Raw genomic sequence first — 13,036 nt, 5'->3', positions numbered from 1 at the left:
ATAAAAAAAAAAAAAAACACTTCCAAAAAGAAACACAAGAAAAGCAACCCTCAGTTTCACATAATTAAAGAACAGGAGAAAGCACGCAAGCTACATCATAGCTAAATTTACCAAACCAACCAAAGCCGGGGGGATTTTCTCTTCTGATTATGTCATAAAAAGGTCCACTGTCTTATATACACATGTATATAATGTTACATTCCATCACTGTAAAAAGTCCCCTTTGCCCGCCCCCCCCACCCCAAAGTTTCAATCTAGTCTCCAAACTTGGACAGCGGCGCTCGCTCCTGCTGTCGGTGCAGTTCGTTCTCCGTAAGCAGCTGGAGGTTTTCGGCGCGCAGCCGCTCCAGCTCCAGCTCCAGCTCCCGCACACGCGCGTCGTCGCTGCCCAGCCGCTTGCTTTCCAGCCGCAGCCGGTTATTCTCGTCCTCCATGCGCGAGAGGCACTTCTCCAGCTCCAGGTACTCCTTGATGAGCTCCTGCTTGCTCATGTTCTGTAGGCTCTCCGCGTGGTACCGCTCGTATGTCTCCGAGAAGTCCCGCTGCAGAAACTCGCTGCCGTCTCCTCCCATCCCATCGCTGCCCCCATCCTCCTCGCCCGCTTCTTCCATAAAGTCCTCATCGCTGGTGTCGTCGGATTTGGCGGCAGCCCTCTTGGGGTAGAAGCCTGTTTTGAGATCTGGCTCCTCCTGGTCGTGATCATCCATGAGGAACTGCGTGGTGTTATAGGGTGCGACCGGCTGGCCCTTGGCGAACATCTCGGCTCGAATCCTCGAAGCTCGCAGACTCTGTTTCTCGTCGAACTTTTTCTTCTCCTCCCAGGTCAGCTTGTAGTACGGTTTCCAATGCCGCTTCTTCTTGGAGGGGCGTCTCCTATGTTTTTTCTTGCCCAGCTGTCTCAGCTGCTGTCCCCATGACTCCTCGCCTCCTGCGGCAGGCGCCCCCAACTTGTTGGCCTCGGCGTCATGACATGGCTTGGCGAGCGGTTCGGCTTCGGGCCTCGGTTCCCCTCCCGCCGTTGGCGGGGGTACTCTGCCAGCGGACAAGTCGTCCCCATTCTGGCCCTTCTCGCTGGCTTCCGGGCAGCTAAGTTCTGGACAGTCCTGGTTCTGCAGAGGAGGCGGCTGGGGCCCCAGGCTCCCTTCCCCCTCCTGCCCTGGACGGCCACCCGACTGGGGGGACGCTGTCGATTGCCACCTACTGTCCTCCGGCACCCGCTCCTCCGCGCCTGGGGGGCGATCAGGGTTCCGCTCTTCATGGACGGCAGCAGCACCTGTACAGTTGCTAGTTTGAGGCTGGTGCTGATATTCCAAGAGTGGCTCGGCCATGGCTAAGAAAGTACTCTTCTCGAAGTTTGAAAATTTTTGGCTGTAAGTCCTTAAAGAAAAGAAGGTTTTTCTTTTTAAAAATGTCCAACAGAGTCCACTTCGGTCAGTAATTCCTGCAGTGACGCCTTTAGCCAGTCCTGTCAGCCAACTCCAATTGCAACTTGGAGGAGCTCAAGTCAGTAAAGGGTTAAAGACCCACAGCGCGGCCAAATAGCGGGTCCAAGGGGGTGCAGCAGCAGGAACAAAACGTAATGTGCGGAGGGGGGTGGGCCTCAAGCCTCCCAGCAGAGCGCCCCCACGATGCAGGAATAGGTGGGCAAGGAGATGCGATTAAGTCCAACGGGTTAAACCCAGCCCCGAAGGGGTTAAAACTACCCGATGACGCTGCCTCCAAGGGGCCGGATCCACAAAGGGTTAAATCCCCTGCCGCAGAGCTCACAAGGGGTTAAGGTCCCAGAGCCACCTCCTCCCACTTCCACGGGTGTCGCTCCAACCCGAGCTCCCAGGTCCCTAGGCCCGGCCGGAGCCTCATCCGAGGACAGACAAACTCATCTCCCCTTTGGCTCGATGCTCTGCTCAGCTCAGTTCTCCGCCTCCTCCTCTTTTCCTCCCTCCTCCCCCTACCAGCTCCTCTTCCGCCTCCTCCCCCAACTTCCCTTCCCAACCTGCCTCTCCACCTGCCAACTTCCAACTGCTGCCTCCTAGTCCTCTGCGCCGCTTTTATATAGAAGCCAGTCCGCCCCGCCTATGCGCATGCGTGATGGAGTAGCCATTGCAGGAAGCTGGGAGTCGTAGTTCCCATCTTTCGGGCCCGCCGTCTTCACGCGCCGTGCGACGTAGCCAATCCCAAAACGCGCAGGGGGCGTCTTCCCGGCCACCTCCCTCTATCGTTTATCTCCCGCTGGAGAAACGTGAACGACCATTGGTCAAAAGTCACACGTCTCGCCGAGGAAGGAAGACCAATCACAGAAAACATGGGCGGTTCTGGACCATACCATTCTGCTTCAAGAATACGAGAAGATTCGATGGTTTTGTGAGGGCCCACACAGAATATTTTTGTGAAAAGGTGCGTCTTAAAGCTTGTTATCGTATTCTATCCTCAGCGGAATTGTTCTGAAGGTCAGAAACATTTGTTAACTAAAGCAAAAATGGTTTATTCCTAAAAAGTAGTCCCTAAAGTGTAGAAGAGGTTTAAATTTTTAAAGAGAGACGTTGGCACACGGTTTATAATTCTCGATTCTTAAGATTACAGCAATGACTTCAAGGTGTGTGTGGTAAGTGCCTGGGAGTGACATTTGCGGATGGATATTGTGAACATATTCTGTAAAAAACGAAAGCGCATGCAGAAGTAAACAAATGAAGGATAAAAAGTGCCGCCTTAAAGGGACAGTGTGACCGCGTTAGCGCAGCAACCTCGGACTAGGCCTCAAGATGAGAAGGCAGGTTCGAGTCCCGAGTGACGGGACTGGCCTCGGGCCCATGGGCAAAAGTGGCCGAGCCCCAGCCCCAGTCTAGTCTCTCAGGGCCGCCGCCCCAGGGAGTGGTTCAAAATGGTGGGCCGTAATCGAGCCTCCCGTCTGGTCCCGGACCCTGGAAGCGCGGGGTGTACGCCTGGAGCTCCCTAGAAACTAGAAACCCTGGGCTGGAAGGCCTCGGCCCCCAACCCCACACCCGGGCCTCAACTTCTGTCGAAGAAAATGGCCTCTTGGGACCTGCTTGATATCTCTCTCTCTCTCTCTCTCTCTCTCTCTGTCTCTGTCTCTGTCTCTGTCTCTGTCTCTGTCTCTGTCTCTCCTTCTCTCCTTCTGAGCCGACGGAGAGCATTTCCTGAGACGGACAGAGGAGTCCCGGCAGGATTCAAAATTAATAACGAGTTTAAAAAATCAACCTTGGCTACCCCAGAAAGAAGGAGTTATCACCCACAGGGGCTCTTCCTCATCAGTGGGCTCTGGGCAACACTGGGAAGCAGAACCAGAGGCTTCTCCAAGGAGGAGGCCTTGGTCAGGAGGAGGGACAGGAGGATATTGGCCTAGGTCTGTGGGGTAGATTCCCAGAGCGGGTAACCACAGGACGACAAATGTATACTTGAGCAAATTCTCCACAGATTCCAAGCTCCTGCCCTGGGCCCGGGTGTAATCCTAAAATCCCTTCAACTTCTCTCATGCAACACACCCAGTGACCCATTCTTACTATTTCTTCCTTAAGATCAATGGCCGACATTCCAACCGCTTTCTACCATATAGCATACTTTTACACACAACCATTTGACCCCACCACAGCGCAGAGTTAGGGTACAAATTACTGTCTCCATTTTAGACATAAGAAATCTCTTAAGACTCAGAAATTGACTTATCCTTGTTCATGTTACAACTAAGAGACAATTCCAGTTAGTGAGAAACCCCAATGCCATTTTTCTTTTTGTCACAAACACAAAATTCCTTTTTTTCTCAAGAATTCTGGATTTAGTTCCTTTTCATTCCCAACAGCTTCAGCCTAATTTAGGCCCTTATTTCTTGATTTAGCAAAGATTTCTTTGGAGGGCCCAGTGATCAGTACAGTGTCATCCCTGCTGCTCATGGACTGTGTGGAGAGGCCATCAAACCACAGTGAGCCAAAGTGGCAAGTGTCAAAAATACAGGAGCTTGTGAGTCAAGCTGCTTAGGTGTTGGGACTTGCGGATGGATTTCATGAGGAGGTGACTTCTTGGCTGCTTCTGAAGGATAAAGCTTTTCAGGCAGAATGGCATGAAGAAGGCCATTCTATGAAGAGCAAGCATCACTTGTCAGGGAACTCGAGTGTTTCTGTGGGGAGATGGTGATGGCATGCCCAGAGGGAAAGGCGAACGAGTGCCTCTGGGGCACACAGCCAGATGTTTTGAAATTGACCATCGCAGCCTGTTTTCCCTGGGCTTCCGAGAACTCAGGTCCCATTTGAAAAGCCTGCCCTCTAGCTGCTTCATCAGTCATGCAAGAGGCTCCCTGGGAGCTAGAGCTGCCCCTCACCCTGGGAGTCAGAGACCTCCAATTTGTTACCACATTTTCAGACTCTAGAGGACTCCTGGGTACCCTCAACTGGGATTTAGAAGGTATAGCTGAGCCCAGCCTCAGTTTACTGGACAGGGCTCAGCTGTATGGGTTCATTTGTTATATTGGGGGAGAGGTGGCCAGACTAATAGGTTGTGGAATCCTAGAATTCTATCAAACAGGAGGCCACGCACCTTACTATTAGCTGAGTTTGAACCCTTTGTCATGCATTTTACACGTTGTGGTCATTTAAACATCAGGACTGTCTTATGATGAAAAGATCCTTATTTGGTAAACAAGGCAACCTAAACTGAGAGCAGTTATAAATCTTGCCCAAGTCACATAGGTAGTGTGTACAAGTGGTGGAGCTGGCTTCCCCCCCACACACCTGCATCCCCAGCACCAATTTGGTCCCTCTCTCACTATCCCTCTATTGTCCATCCTTAACACAGGGGTTTATTCAGCACCTCTATAACCCTGGGCTGGACTGTGGAACAGCAGGGCCCGTGTGTCTGTCTTGAGGGACACCACCTTGAGAAAAGGACTGACAGTCAAAGAATGACCATGGCTTCCAGTGGAGTGAGTGATGGCCAAGCCTGGGAAAGTGGTCAAGGCCAGGAGTTAACCAAGGTAACTCAGGAGTTTAAGGGTCTCCAAGGACGGGCCTTGAGAACTGCCTCTGTCTTACCCAGGGGCAGAAAGGATCTGGGGCCCAAGTGGTGGCAGCTGCAGGGGGCTCGAGGCTAATGCAGGACTCCAAGGTGGGGACCCTGGCCAGTGGCCTCTGAGGTGGTCAGAGTGGTAGGTTCCCCGCCGAATACAGGCTCTTGGCTAGAGCCAGGACGGCCAAGACAACGGGGTCAGGGCTGCCAGGAGGTGAGAAAAATAAGTTCGGAGCCTGAGAAGCCAACAGCAACTAGTGGCACCCGGAGGGCCGTGCCCACGAGGGCGTTCTGTCCACCCCAACGGGGCCTTCTTGCGTAGGGCCCCGTCCCTACTCCTAAGGGCAGGGCGGGAACAAGGCTCCAACTTGGTCTCAGCTTTCCAGAAAGTTTCTAGGAAGTCATGGGGAGGGGGCGCCGGGTGCAAGCAGCTGAAGGAAAAGCGGGTAGTGGGCATTTCCGGGTCTAGAGTGTCAGGACCCCAAGCCTACGCCCAGCGAGTGGAGCAGAGAGCAGCAGCCCTTGTCTTCGAGCAAGGTCCAGGCCCCGCTAGGCCCCCGACGGGGTGAAGGAGGCAGGGCAGAGCCCTTGGCCACGGTCCCCGGACAGTGGGCGTGGCCAGCAACCCCATCTCCCGGGTGCCCCCGCCCTCTGCTTCTCGTGAAGACCCTGGCCTCTGTGTTCATTCACTTGCCCCCGAAAGAGACAGCGTCCTCAGAAACCACCCGCGGGCCTCGCTGGGCCGTTCACAGGGACGTGGAGGGGCGGGGTGCCGAGAAGGTACGTGCCTCGCACACCCCAGATCCGCTTTCCGCCTCACTTCGTAGACGGCAGAAGATTAAAGTTTTATTTTATTTAGTGAAACAGTCACTTGTCAGTGAATCTTCAGTGAAGACATCCTGAGTGTGTGTTGGGGGAGGAATACCAGCAAACGGAGCTCACGCCCCTCCCGCAGGGCCTGCACTCTCAGCCTTCCCCCAACTCGGCTTGTCTCCTGGCCTACCTCCCGCCCAGCCAACCAATCCCAGGCCCCAGCCAAGTCCCATCTTGCCCTTAGCTCAAGCCTCCAAGGGGAGAGGCTGGAGTGGGAGAGGAGTCAGGTGACCCAAGAGGGTGGGGAGGGCAGAGACTGAGACCCGGCAGCTCCGCCCCCGAGTCACCGGCCAACCCAGAACCCGGGACGTGCACCACAAAAGCTGCCTCCCAAGGAAGCCTGTGTGGGGGTGGGGAGAAGCGTCCTTGTGAAGCTGTAGGGAAGGGTGGGGTCTTATCCGGCCCCCATTAGGGGAGGGGTGCCAAGGCAAACACTGGGGGTGGGGATGGAGTTGAATTAATGCTGTTCTTCTAAACCCTACGAAGGCTCAGGGCACAGCAAGACAGCGGCTCACAGCCTCTTCCGTTGGCCGCAGAGACTCCTCCTTTGACAGTCACCTCTTCTGGGTCCGAAACTGTCTGAAGAGCCACTGGACAATGAAGGGCCACAGGAGGAAGAAGAGCAGCGTGGGACCCGAGAACCTGAGGAGCCAAGGCCGAGCACTGGCCCGGGGCCTCTGCTGCCAAGAGGGAGGGAGTGAGTCAGGGGCCAGCGGAGGCCTCAGCACAGATAGCACCCTCCTTAGGAAGCTGCCCCAGAACTCAGTGAGAACTTCTACTTCCCAGAGATTTGTGAGGCTGGGGCAGAGAATGCCCTACTCCCATATCTGCACCACTAGAAGGAGAAGGACACCTGGGGTCCGTAGTGTGTCCCTGACAGATGGGTGAGCCCCAGCTCCCTCCCACATCCTCCTCCCAGGGCCATTCCAGGTGCCAAGAGAGCTGGAAGCTGGAGAGGCCGCAGGCTGTCTCCTCTGGGCCACAAAGCAATGACCCTGTTGGTGTGGCCTGAAGACCCCATATTATAAAGGATGTGCCACATATTTCACAGGGCCCCAGGTTGCTCAGATATTATTTCTAAATATTTTCTGCTAAAAGGAGCCAGAGCTCCTTGGAAAAGTGAGTGATCCCAGGTCTGGAGCAGGGAAGATAGACGTGAATGTGAGACATCTTGTGCCAGAAAGCAAGAAAGCTTTTAAAGATTAATGAGGTCTGTTATAAGAACATAGGACCCAGTTGGAAGGAGTCTCCACTGATGAAAGTTATGACAATCTCAGCATCAAAGAGAATGACTGCAGTTGACTGAAATAATCTCTAAAATCCATGAGTCCGTAATGATGCTCAAAAGAAGAGAAAGTTGAAAATCTGTCATTGAATTGGCTGTCAAATCAACTTATTTAAAAAAGAAAAAGAGAATTAAGCACTTATTCTGCCTTTTCATAAGGCATTATATTTCAGAGAAATCCTAAATGATCAAGGAAACTACAGAAAAATAACAGCTAATAAATGTTAAAGGAATAATAGAATTTTAAAGTCAAATTTTTGTAATCACTAAATAAATTATCAATCCAGGCAAGGATTATCAATTGTTGTCAAAATCTATACAGGAAATGAGCTAGACAGGGTACTGGACAATCCCTGGCTGCAAGAGGAAAACATGACATTATGATGGTAAGACCTGACTGTCACCCCTTTATCCATGCTAGTGGTCCAGGTAAGAATAATGGTGGGACATCTAGATATGTGCCCCATTATGTGAAGGACATCACCTCTGATGAAATCCGGTCATGTAAAACTAGCCACCAGGATATAGATAGACCCAAAAAGTGGAACATTTCTACAGGACCACTGGCCCATCTCTGTAGCAAGGAAAAGCAACAGGGCTGAATTAAAAGTCTTAAAAGGAGAGAGAAACCAGATGCAGCATGTGCTCCTGGGATGGACAGACATCATCTGGAAAAGGCAATTTAGGGACAACTGGAGAGATTTGAGTTTGTATTGGCTATTTGATGATATGAAGGAATTATTGTATGATAAAATTAGGTAGTATAATGTTCTTATTTTTAGAGATGCAAATCCAAGTATCTCAGGGTAGAAATCTTTGAAATCCTCAGCATATAAAATTAGTAAAAAGTAAACAAATAAAGCCTGCGGGCATGGCGGCGTTGAAATGTTAGCCACTGTGGATGTGAGCAAATTCCTGCCACCCTGATTGACACTATGCCAAGGGGGTTAAGGGTCACCTAAGTGACTCCCCCACATCCAGCAATTCAGCCCTCGCCTGCCTCCACAACCCCAGGCCTCTCAACAGACCCTCTCAAGAGTTAATGGTAGGTGCCAGCTTTGGGGGGGAGATAGACCTAGGGCCACTCCCAGCTCTAACAAGAACAGTGAACTCCATTGCAGACCTTCTTGTGTGTTGGGCACTGGGGAGGTACCTACATGCAGTATCTCCTCTAATCCTCACAGCAGCTCTGAGGTTCTTCCAGGCTGTGTGCCCTCAGGTAAGTTACTCAACCTCACAGAGCCTTAGTTTCTTCATCTGCAAAGGGGAAAGGAAAACCTATTTCATAGGGTCGTTGTGTGGATTAAATGAGATAATGCGACTAACATGTCATGCACACAGCTGGGGCGCCAGAAATGACAGAAGCTGAGGTGTAAGGAGCAAGCAAATCTAGGAATCGAGGGGAGTGAGGGCTGAATTGTTTGGGGGGTAACTAAATCTGGGAACAGAAGTCCTAACTGAGGGACAACAGGAACACCCAGCCCTAATACTAAGAGCAAACACATCCTGGCCCTTCCAACTGTTGGAATTAGTCTTCCCGCTCAGTGTCTTCAGGCAAAGGGTGGGAGGTAAGAGCAGGAAAAGTGGGCCCTTCCCACTCTCCCTTCCAGGGTAGAAGTACTTCAGATCCCGACTTCCCTGCTTCTGTTGTTGTGAGTCACACCATTCCCTCGAGGAGGCAAGGGTATAGGCAAGTAGAGACATGGGGACAAAGACAGATGTGGATAGATGAAGAGCTCAGAATAGAAATCCTCAAGAGTTCTGCCCTAATCTTGCTCTGGGTCTTAGAGGGGCTCACCTGCTTGGGGGGACAAGGCATGCTCTCCAGGCTTTTCAGTCTCCCCTGGACATCCCTCATGCTCTCCTGCAGTGCTCGAACTGTCCCCAACAGCCACATGTCCAATTCCTGGGACGCCGGCAGGCTGCCCTTTGACTCCTCTGCAGAGAACAACGTGTAGGGAGGGGGACTCAGGGCAACTTAGCTAGGGGCAGGGTGGTGGCAGGCTGGGGCAGGTCCAGGGAAGAATAAGAGTAGGGCACAATCCCTGTACCAACTCTGACTCTTGTATATCTGCATGACTGAGAAACAGGCTACCAGGAGTTTGAATCCCAGTGCTGCCACTAGCCATTGACTTTGAGCACATCAGTAATTTCTCTGAGCCTCATTTCGTCATCTGAAAACTAGAGGAAGATATCCTCTCCCTCACAGGGCTGAGTGCTCAAAGGCATGAAGGAGATAATATATTTGAAAGTACTGCTGTAGGACATGGAACCCTGAAAGTTCTAGAAGGGGATAGGGCAGAACTCATTGTTGTCCTTTTAGAGTCCTAAATGGGAAGCCCAGAGAGAGAGGATGACTCCCAAGGCCATGTAGCTGTAGCCTCATAGAAGGCTAGCACTCCCACCCCAGATGCCCTTCTTCAGCGCCTGGTGGCTCCTGATGGCTCTCAGGGAGAAGAGGCTGGGCAAGGACTTTGCCCATCCAGGCTGGTGTCTGGCTGTTTGGCAACCCTTCCTGGGCAGAGGCTGCTCTCTCCCGTGCCCAGTGCTGTACTTTCATCTCTGCCTCAGGAGGGCAGCCAGGGAAAAGCCCGGGGCACCAGAACCATAGAGAAGGGCAGAAAGGGGAGAAGGGTCAGGCAGTGACTCACCTTTCCCTGTGGGGGGCACAGGGTTGTTTCTTGTATCAGGCTCTCCTCCAGAAGCACTCCTCTGCTCTCCCCAAACCTGCTGAAATGAGTCAAAAGGTCTAAGGGGGACAGTGGGAGCAGCCAGGGCACAGTGGGGTGGGGAAAGGAAGGTGTAAAGGGTTGTCTCACCAGCTCAGGCTCCAGCTGCTCCAGGGAATCACAGAAAACTTCAGAGTCCAGGTCCCTGGGTGGCTGGGACTCTGGGGACAGAGTAGGTAGGTTAGTGACAACAGGGAGGCTATGGAGCAAAGGGTGTGCAACTGGGCAGAGGCATCTGTTCAGGGGACAGTATAGATACTGCCATTAGAGGCACAGATGGGTCCCAGAAGTGAGGCCCTGGAACAAGAATCCCAGAACCTTCCTCCTGGCTTCGTCTGGAGCCCAGGAGGTCTCTGTCGGCATGAGGTGTAATAGACACAGCATGCATCTAGGCTTCTCCCCTCCACCCCACCTAGAGGTCCCTCTGCCCCTGGGTTTGGCCCTCTGTCCCTCCTGCCCAGGCACTGACCTGGGCTTGGGGGTGCTGGTTCCTTGGGGAGGCAGGGAGGCTCTGGGGCAGCCCCAGCATCTCCATTCAGTACCTGCTCGTTACAACCTATAGAGACACGGTGCCCAAGGGTGGGGCTAGGGAAAGGCTGGTGCCCCACAGTGAGATCAGGCCTCTGCTCCCATTAACCACAGACTCTGCCTGAGACCCACTCCATCAGGGGCACTGGTTGGTGTCCTTACAGGGACATCATCTAGAGCCCTATGCCCCCCCACTAACTGAGCAACCCCTCAGCCTGGACCTAAGACAGTTCACTCAGCACTTGTGGAGCTTCTACCGTGGGGGCCTGACCTGTGACCCTTCTCAGGAAGGTTTCCGGAGGCCTTGGCATGTCAGGGATCAGCCGGTACAGGGGTTCAAAGTAACCAAATATGTCATCTGCCACCTCACCCAGTGGTACTGTATCAATCACCTGTAGGAAATAAGGTTTATTGGGGAGCAGCTGGTCCCTCCCACCCCTGCCCTCCTATCTCTTTGAGCTATTCCTGCTGTCACACCCTCTACCTTGTACTCAATCAGAGAACAGGTTGGAGGGTACGGCATGAAGGTGGTAATTTTCATGGGGTATCAATATGCAAGAAACATAATGGGGGGCAGCACTAGAAGGGTGGGAAGCAGGCCACCTGGCTGGAAGCCTGGGGACAGAGGAGCCCACAGCCTCTCCCTACCTTCTGTGCCACCACCTTCATCTCAGTGATGTAGGCGGACATGGCCTCCTCCCTGCTCATCTTGCCCAGGCTGTTCCAGGCATCCCTGGGGGGCAGAGGGCTGTGAGAGGCTGATTGATAGCTGAGGCTTGTTTGCCCATCTGTGGGGAGCTCACCACTTATATCGTCCAATGGGGTCCCAGAACCCAGGCCGGGGGGCCAGGCAAGGCCCCATGGTAGCCTGTTTGTAGTAGCTGTAGAATCGCAGCATCTCTTCATAGGAGGGGCGGTAATAGCCTGGGCAGGAAGTTGGGAAGTGGAGGGCAGAGCATCACCCCCAGGTCCAAGAAGATGGAGGTGGGGGGAGAACCACCCCTTGGAGAGGGCAGAGATGAGGGGTCTACCCAGGGGCAGGAGGCAGAGGGGACCCCCAGGACAGCCCAGGCAGGGACTTGTCTGCAAAAACTCACCGGATCAGGGCCTCCTAGGATGTAAACCCCAGTCATCTTGACCCCCAAATGCAGGTCCCCATGCCCTCACCCTTACTGTTCTTAGGCAGGTTCTGAATGACTCTGACTGCGGCCTGGAACTGTTCCTGACAGTCCGGTTCTGGGCTTTCATTCTTGGTACCCATCCCCAGCTGCTCCAAGGCCCTACTTTGGAACGACTCTGTAAGAATAAACCTCCGTGTGAGCAGGCCTCCAGCGTGACCCTGGCACACGCCTCCTAAGCCACTGATCCACTTCCCAGAGAGGCAAACTAAGCTATTCAGAGGCCTGAATGAGATACCTGGGAAGGCCAGAAGCTGTGGCTGAGGAGACACTTTTTCCTACCCCAAGGCAGCGTAGGTGAGTCCTGGGTGCGTGGAGAGGACCTCCGTGGGTGGGTGGGTGGAGGGGCAAGTGGCAAGGGGTCGCAATGCCCCTCTAGATACACATCTCCAACTTCTAAAAAGGCGAGTGGGCGAACAGACTCACACCCTGGTCCCCGCACCCCGGCGCGGCCCAACCTCCCGTCACTCACCCCGCAGAGCCTACTCCCAGGACACCAGTGTCCTCTCTCGCCATCAGCTGGAGGCTTCCTACTAACCTCCGGGCCGAATAGGGATGCGGAGCGAGGGGGGGAAATTTGAACCAATGAGAGAGCCCGTTTCAGATCCGGCTTCTATTCCCAGCCACTCAACGCGGCTCTTTCATGATTATGCAAATAGTTTGGTTGTGCCTCTCCCAATCAGGCGGGGCGAATCCGCGGGTCGACTCCCCAACCCTGGACTACTAGAGGCGGGCGGAAGCGCCTCCTGGTGGACACGGTGAAACGACACGGAGTCCTCGCGCCTCCTGTTGGAAACCCGCATCTGTCAGCTGAACCCCGGTCCTCTTACCACCCGTTGTAGAGAAAAAAGGGAGTCATATGTTGGGGTCAGGAGTCCTGGAGGAGGGGCAACGGAGCTGCGTTTTAGAAGCCTTAAGAGTAAGCCAGGGGGAAAATGAGGAAAGTCATTCCTGGAGGAAGAAATTAGGATATCAAAAGTGCAGAGGCGAAGACTTACTTGACATTCAGAAAGAACATCCAGAGAGGGGTGGGAACCCCAACCAGCATACAGAACTTCTGGGTCGGGGGTATTTGAGAATGGAATAGAGCCTGGAGCAAGTAGATGGCAAATCTTGGTCCTAAGAAACTAAGCTTTCTCTTTGAAATGTCACGCTCTTGGCCGCCGCCAAGTGGCTGTGTGCGCCCAGCTCTCGGAGCCTCCACCTAGGGTACTTAACGGCAGACAACGCAGACGTGCGCGCACACGCAGTCACCTGTCCATCCCACCCTTCATGCACAAATACGCAGGTGATTTCACATATAGTAAGCGTACACATGACACCAGAACCTGCACTCGACCCACGGGTTGATGTCACTGACATCTACGCAGCTTGCAGCGGCCGTCCCAGGTTGACCAAGCACGCGGCTAGGGTGCCAACTCATCCAAGCC

At 53.5% G+C, this 13,036-nt stretch overlaps 2 protein-coding genes and 1 long non-coding RNA gene across 15 annotated transcripts; 1 reads left to right on the top strand and 2 right to left on the bottom strand.

Moving 5' to 3' along the window:
* Positions 1 to 90: 90 nt before the first annotated feature.
* On the bottom strand, positions 91 to 2,046 carry HEXIM1 (HEXIM P-TEFb complex subunit 1). 2 transcript variants are annotated; one of them, XM_039846769.1, is made up of 2 exons: positions 1,994 to 2,046; positions 91 to 1,377 (listed from the first exon to the last, which is right to left on the bottom strand). In XM_039846769.1, exon 2 carries the CDS (start codon positions 1,326 to 1,328, stop codon positions 255 to 257), a length of 1,074 nt encoding a protein of 357 aa, XP_039702703.1. In that variant the 5' UTR covers positions 1,329 to 1,377; positions 1,994 to 2,046; the 3' UTR covers positions 91 to 254. The 2 variants fall into 2 exon arrangements, with proteins under 2 accessions (XP_039702703.1, XP_039702704.1); XM_039846770.1 differs by having other exon boundaries at positions 1,998 to 2,046.
* A 134-nt stretch (positions 2,047 to 2,180) lies between these two features.
* LOC120589248 (uncharacterized) lies at positions 2,181 to 7,465 on the top strand. 2 transcript variants are annotated; one of them, XR_005649424.1, is made up of 3 exons: positions 2,181 to 2,394; positions 4,804 to 4,981; positions 6,373 to 7,465. It is a non-coding gene; the product is annotated as an uncharacterized LOC120589248 (long non-coding RNA). The 2 variants fall into 2 exon arrangements; XR_005649425.1 differs by lacking the exon at positions 2,181 to 2,394 and adding an exon at positions 2,401 to 2,602 and having other exon boundaries at positions 3,851 to 4,981.
* Positions 5,844 to 12,175, bottom strand: ACBD4 (acyl-CoA binding domain containing 4). Of its 11 annotated transcripts, none has more exons than XM_039846776.1 (11): positions 12,079 to 12,161; positions 11,845 to 12,002; positions 11,596 to 11,724; positions 11,232 to 11,352; positions 11,077 to 11,161; positions 10,700 to 10,820; positions 10,370 to 10,456; positions 9,991 to 10,061; positions 9,823 to 9,898; positions 8,970 to 9,109; positions 5,844 to 6,566 (listed from the first exon to the last, which is right to left on the bottom strand). In XM_039846776.1, exons 3-11 carry the CDS (start codon positions 11,687 to 11,689, stop codon positions 6,441 to 6,443), a joined length of 921 nt encoding a protein of 306 aa, XP_039702710.1. In that variant the 5' UTR covers positions 11,690 to 11,724; positions 11,845 to 12,002; positions 12,079 to 12,161; the 3' UTR covers positions 5,844 to 6,440. The 11 variants fall into 11 exon arrangements, with proteins under 11 accessions (XP_039702710.1, XP_039702705.1, XP_039702708.1 ...); XM_039846771.1 differs by having other exon boundaries at positions 9,823 to 9,901; positions 12,079 to 12,160; XM_039846774.1 differs by having other exon boundaries at positions 9,823 to 9,901; positions 11,845 to 11,910; positions 12,079 to 12,128.
* Positions 12,176 to 13,036: the final 861 nt, after the last annotated feature.

Source organism: Pteropus medius, unplaced genomic scaffold (genome assembly GCF_902729225.1).
Source record: "Pteropus medius unplaced genomic scaffold, Ma_sr-lr_union100, whole genome shotgun sequence".
In the NCBI taxonomy this organism is placed as follows: Eukaryota; Metazoa; Chordata; class Mammalia; order Chiroptera; family Pteropodidae; genus Pteropus; species Pteropus medius.
This window is presented reverse-complemented; position numbering and strand designations above follow the sequence as displayed.